We start from the raw sequence: 6,289 nt of genomic DNA on the forward strand, positions 1-6,289 counted from the left end.
TAGACTCATCTAGATTTTTGGTTTTGAATGGTGTTGCCATTACTGGATTGTCATTATTATCTTTCAATTTGAGCAACTGATACTGGGTTGTTAGAGGCAGTTTACTCTGAACTATTTGTCTATCTTTGATTTGTCAGGAGATGACGTTAGCAGAAGGATTACTGAAAATATCTATCTGCCAAGGATAATCTAAATTGTTCTTGACGGTATAAGCATGAAACCAATCAAAGAATAAGATATTTTGCTTAACTTTTTTGAAAAATTTATAAAATTCATCTTAAATATCATATCTATTTTTACCCTTATAATTCTGGAAAAATTACTCTATCTGGGGTTTTTAATCCTCAGAATAAAAATCTTTCGTAAATAAATAAAAAACTTATGAGATGATATTATAAGACTCATTAAGGAAAGAATAGGTTGGAGATTGGATACTCTAATTTTCTTCTTCCTTTTTGGAGGTTTGGTAGGCTATTCTAGGAATACAAGAAGAAGTATTTAAACCTTGCAAGTTTATTTGAGAAGGAACATGAGATACAGATCTGGGTATTTCAGATCTAAAGGCTTAAGATCTGGAAGAGAATGATCTCTTCGCAAATGCAAAATTAGATTGTCTGCTATAAACTTCTATTCTAAAGGAGAATGATCTTCTTTTATCAAAAGTTATTTCAACTTTTTCAGAATTGTCTTATAAGATTTCTTGGATTTGAGAAGTAGGACTAGGACATTCTTAAATGGAACATGTTGAATAGTATAAAATGTTAAAACAGTTCTAAATGTTATCTAAAATTAACCGCTCTTTAAGTAATTATTTAGCCGCTATCTTAAATGCAACACATTGAATAGTGCAAAATGTTAGAACAAACGTTCTCTAAATTAAAACATAACCGCTCTTACTTCTCTATTTATATATATAATAAGACACAAATTTCTCAATTTATACACGGCACAAAAAATCTTAGGATGATCCAACCCTCGGTTGGTGGCCTGCAGTGAGAAACCTAATGTTCGTAGTCCTTTGGCTGCTTTTTCGACATTTGCTGCACGTCTCGTTGGTTTCTTTGGCTCATTGCCGTTTTTTGGTCAATGACTCTGCTGGTTTTGTTTTATGTGCTTGGTACCCCTTTAATACATTTGGCTTATTAAAAAGAAGTTTCTTGCATCTAAAATGCACAACAATGTCATGTAGTTCTTGCAAAAAATTATGACTATTTAATATTTTCTTTTAAGATTTGAATTTGTTTCCTTTACTCAATTTTATTCATCATATAAGTTTAAGGTTTTCATTCAATTTACTATATAATGAACTCATTGCCAGTGTTCATATATATAAAAAAAAAAAAAAAACTCATTGCCAGTTATAATTAGACTTTAGTATATGAATTAAAAATGAATTTAGGTAAACAAAAGATATACTGATAGGGGGTAAAAGGTTACTCTAACCCGTATTCAAGAACGATGAAGAAAAAGGAAAAAACTAATGTAAACAAAATACTGGACCAGTGATCACAGAACACATAAACACTCTTACTTTTTTCTTTTCTTTTGTAAGCATAAATATATTAATTGGAGCATAAAGGGTGATCAAGTCCATATATAGTGAAAATAAATGAAAGACTAAGTAAAAATGATATTACCCCTAGGTAGAAGCAGAATCAGATATATAAAGAACTTTAACCAAATAACCCAAACTAACCTATATACCATTTAAACCCAAAAAAGATTAAAACAGATTAAAAATAATAGAATACTCCCTTAATCCAATATCTTCACCAAGAAGCATAGAGCATAGCTTTATTCCTTTCTCCAAACCCCTGTCGCTAATGAATCCTCCTTTTACTTTAAAATGACGACCATAAAACTTGTAACTATCATATAGAAAATCTCATATTTTTTGAATTTTGAAATAAAAAAAAAACATATAGAAAAAAAGTAGCCTCATATGATAAGATTGGAATATGAGGTGATAGATGATTATCCCTTACTACAACCTTACACCGCACGTGTTATTCATGAATTCTTTTGGAATTGAAAAGACTTGGCTGTAATATTATTTTGTCCTTTCTAACACAGATGCATAAGGATAGTGATCCTCCTCAAAGACCACCACAATTATTATATACACTAAGTGCACATGCATACATTTCAAGGACTTTATGAGGCCTAAAGCAAATTTAAAGCTAAAACAAACTTTAAAATGATGTTTTTAATTATAAAATAATTTATTATAATTATTATAATTTTATTTAATTTTTTATAATGAAAAATTATTTATAATATTATTGTGATTAATTTTATTTAATATTTCCTTTTTAATAGATAATAAGGTATTGATATTATGTAAAATTTTATTAATTTATTTTTAAAAAAATTTCACGTGAAGTAACCGATACTGTAATATATTTTTATGTTATAAAAGTAATATGTTTTTTAACATTATTTTATAAGTTATATATGCATTTGAAAAATAATATATATTTTTAATATAATTAAAAGTGTCAAGTGATTTATCATTTTTTAATTATATAATTTCTTTTAAGATATTTAATTTTAAAAATAAATTTAATCTATTAATATTCAAGAAATTATTATGTTGCAAAGATTTTTTATGGTTTAAACATTAATTTTTCTACCATTCCAAATAAAAATATACAGGAATATAATAATAAGAGAAAAAAATAAAAATTAAAAAAAATTAGTTTAACTAACAAGCAGCTCACTATTAGTTAATCAAAATCTTACATTTGAATATTTGTGTATATAAAAAATAATAAAAAAATTAAAAGTTACTTAAATTATTTTAATTAAAAATTATTTTTAAATATAATTTTAATTTTAAAAAAATATATTAATATTAAAAAAAATTCTTTTGAGGGGCCTAAAGCCAAGGCTTTAGTAGCTTTAGGCATGCATGCAACGCTAGTCATCAGTTCAACTATTTCCGCCACCTTTTATAAATATTACTGAGAAGGAAGATGCAGGATTGGCATAAGATAAGATCCCTCTCTCAGACATGAATATGCCTATAAAAGCCTCACGTTAGTGTTAACATGATTCAGTAAAAGAATCACACTAATAGTAGTAAACTACTACGTAATGGCTATCTCAAAGAAGCATTTGCTGTTTAGTGTTGTAATTTTGTTGCTTGGGTTTCTGTTGGCTTCCTCACTCCCTGCAGAAGAGGACAGACGCCCACCTACACGACCACCCACACAACCACCTACACGACCACCCACACAACCACCTACACGACCACCTTCTCCTCCTCCACCTCGTCCACCACCTCCTCGTCCACCCCCACCACCTCCACGTCGTCCACCTCCACCACCTCCTCCTTCTCCACCACCTCCACGTCGTCCACCTCCACCACCTCCTCCTTCTCCACCACCTCCACGTCGTCCACCCCCGCCACCTCCTCCTTCTCCACCACCTCCTTCTCCTCCGCCGCCTACCCCTTCACCACCTCCTCCTCCTCCTCGACCCATTAATCCACCGGGATTTAATTATTTCCTGCTAGTTTTACAATGGCCAAATGCTTATTGCAGTTCACGTGGCACGTGCAACCCACCTGTGCCAAAGCAACATTTTACCATTCGTGGACTTAGGCCACAGAGGGACTTTGGGTTGTTGCCTCCAGTTTATTGTGATACTGAGGAGAGAATGACGGACGATATTGTAACTATTTTTTTCTTCAATATTTTATATACTTTTTTATTTTTTGTTTGTTTCATTTTTCATTTAACTAATTGTGCATGTCGTGTTCATCGGTCGTAGCTTGATGAATTGCGAGGAGATCTGCTCGAATACTGGCCACGATTAGAAAATGCAGATAACTTTTTTACGAGCAAGTTTTTATGGATAGACCAGTGGATCACGTACGGGAGCTGCTCTTCCAACAGATTCCCCCCAGATGCTTATCTTGAAACCGCTATTGCTCTTGCAAAAGATCATGGTCCACTTATCATGGATGAAATGGCGCATCGAGGTACTCCTTTAGCCTCTTGAAAAATTATATATGTATATTAAATAGAGTTGAGTTGATTGGATTTCACTGATATTTGAGTCCAAAGAATATATATGTATGTTTTTTTGCTTATAATTGAGTCCAGAAAGAGTAATTAATAAGTTAATTTGGTCTCATATTGAATAAAGCAGTTATTTAATTAAGGTGCATGGATCATTAACAAAAGTTGCTGGCATGCTTTCATCGATATCTTTAGGTATTGAACCAGATGGAAGTACTCTCCACACCGCAGAGGAGGTTTTGGAAGCCATTAAGGCAGCAACGAACACAGAAGCACTCATAACATGTTCTAAGGATGAATCGGGTAGACTTCAACTTGAAACTATTCGCCTGTGTGTTAACGTAAATGGGGAAACACTCCTAAATTGCCTAAGTAGCAGCCCGCAGGGTAATTGCGAGGAGGAATTTATATTTCCCTCTCCACCAACGTAAGTTTACCTTCAACTATTTTATAATAATAATAATAAAAAAAACAATTTGCTTTTATGGTTTTCTATGTGTACGTACATAACCTATATATGCCTCTTTGATTTTGATTTTTTTGTAAGCAGTTAATTTTCTATCTTCTATGCTGGATGTTGAGGAAACCGCTGGGATCTAAGACACCTTCCGTTTGTCAGGGAAATAAAATAATAAAGCAATATCCATTTAGTAATGTAATTTATTTATGCAACTACTTTGGTTCTTATGTTGTCTTGTATCATTAGTTAATTAAGGCAATAGAAATGTTGTCAGTATTGGTACTTAATGCATTAAGTGCTGTGTTTTCACTTTTCAGGGTGACGTATTAACGTTATACGCTTATAATTGATTTGTTTTACATTTATCTATATTTAAAATATTAAATTCATAACTAATAAGTAGAATAGGGAGTATATAATTGAGTATAAGGAAGAATAAAGCTATATATGAAAGTCCCATTTGAAAAAATGGCTTAATTAAGCACTTATAGGATAGGCGCTTATCATATAAGCTTTTGTGTATAAGTTGTTTCTATAATTAAAGAGAAAATATATTCAAACTATTTTTATATAGTCATAAGCTATTTTCATAAGTTATTCTATAGAGCTTAGTAAAATAAGCTTAAAACAACATATGGATATGTCATAAGCTATTTTTATAAACTCTTCCAAACATTTTGACAAGTGCTTATGTCAATAGATAAGCCCAAATAAGCTTCTCATAAGCCAGTTTAAACAGGAAAGTATCAAAAATTAATTACAAGTAAGAAGTAAGAGAGTAAAAGCTATTTCACAATCTAAAGTAGTAGAACAAGTTGTTAGAACGTTGAATGATGAATATGTTCATCTTAATATTGAAACTCATCAACACCAAAAAAAATAAAAAAATAAAAAAAATACACCACCACTGTAATACAATTTTAGTCACCATCCATCATACTACGTCAAGCCCAAGTGACTAAAGGATGGTGATTTTTGGTATAAGTAAGATGATTAAGATAGTTAAAATATATTAGTTAGAATAGTTGAAAATGATAATTAAAAAAGTTTGAGTAAAATACTTAAAAAATAAAGAATTAATAGCTTGATTACTTGTTCTTAGTATTTACAATATGATAACATGCCTATTTATAGACATTTTTTACCATTATATTTGGTTAGTTAAATATTTTAATATTTAAATATTTTAGAACTCTCTCTAAAACATTTACAAACTAGAAAATAAAAATGATTTTTTCTAGATTATTACTAATAATTGTTTAGATTATTCTTAAAATTTGTATATTTTTTAATATTTCTTTTCAATACAAATTTACGTAACTCCAAAGCGTAGCTCTTTAAACTTTAGTTTTGGCAGTGCATTCTTTAGTTCTAACTTCTTGTAATTTTACTGTGTATATATTTATTTGAGAAAGATGACATTGATAGTATATTTTGACATTCGGTTTTTTCTTCCTAAAATATATATATAAACAACACTTTATTATTATTATTATTATTAATCTCAAATAAATATTATCTTATGTCCATAAAATTGTTATTTTAAAAAATTGGCAACATCACTTTAGGTTGTTTAAAAAAACTTTTACATTTTATTAAAGGTTAGAAAATACAACCCTAAAAAGAAAATACTAAAAGTCAAAATTTTTTTGCAAGAATGATTTGACATGGCTATGATTTTTAGAATGCAAGATTGATGAGGGATCCCCATCACTTCAACTTATCCAACAGCTAGTTTACGTGATGACATCGTCAACAAAGATGCTGCATGTATGCTCATATGTGATTCACGTGGGTAGCCTGT

General features: G+C 30.3%; 1 protein-coding gene across 1 annotated transcript; it reads left to right on the plus strand.

Moving 5' to 3' along the window:
* The first annotated feature begins 3,059 nt into the window (after positions 1-3,059).
* On the plus strand, positions 3,060-4,804 carry LOC113869943 (ribonuclease 3-like). The gene is made up of 4 exons (XM_027506497.1): positions 3,060-3,675; positions 3,775-3,985; positions 4,221-4,452; positions 4,576-4,804. Exons 1-4 carry the CDS (start codon positions 3,097-3,099, stop codon positions 4,577-4,579), a joined length of 1,026 nt encoding a protein of 341 aa, XP_027362298.1. The 5' UTR covers positions 3,060-3,096; the 3' UTR covers positions 4,580-4,804.
* The last annotated feature ends 1,485 nt before the right edge of the window (positions 4,805-6,289 follow it).

Source organism: Abrus precatorius, unplaced genomic scaffold, assembly GCF_003935025.1.
Source record: "Abrus precatorius isolate BTA unplaced genomic scaffold, Abrus_2018 Scaffold6, whole genome shotgun sequence".
Classification (NCBI taxonomy): Eukaryota; Viridiplantae; Streptophyta; class Magnoliopsida; order Fabales; family Fabaceae; genus Abrus; species Abrus precatorius.

Coding starts and splice junctions, on each gene's coding strand:
- LOC113869943 (XM_027506497.1), top strand. CDS start 3,097: ATGGCTATCTCAAAGAAGCATTTGCTGTTTAGTGTTGTAATTTTGTTG. Junction 3,676..3,774: donor AGAGAATGACGGACGATATT/GTAACTATTTTT, acceptor CATCGGTCGTAG/CTTGATGAATTGCGAGGAGA. Junction 3,986..4,220: donor GGATGAAATGGCGCATCGAG/GTACTCCTTTAG, acceptor CGATATCTTTAG/GTATTGAACCAGATGGAAGT.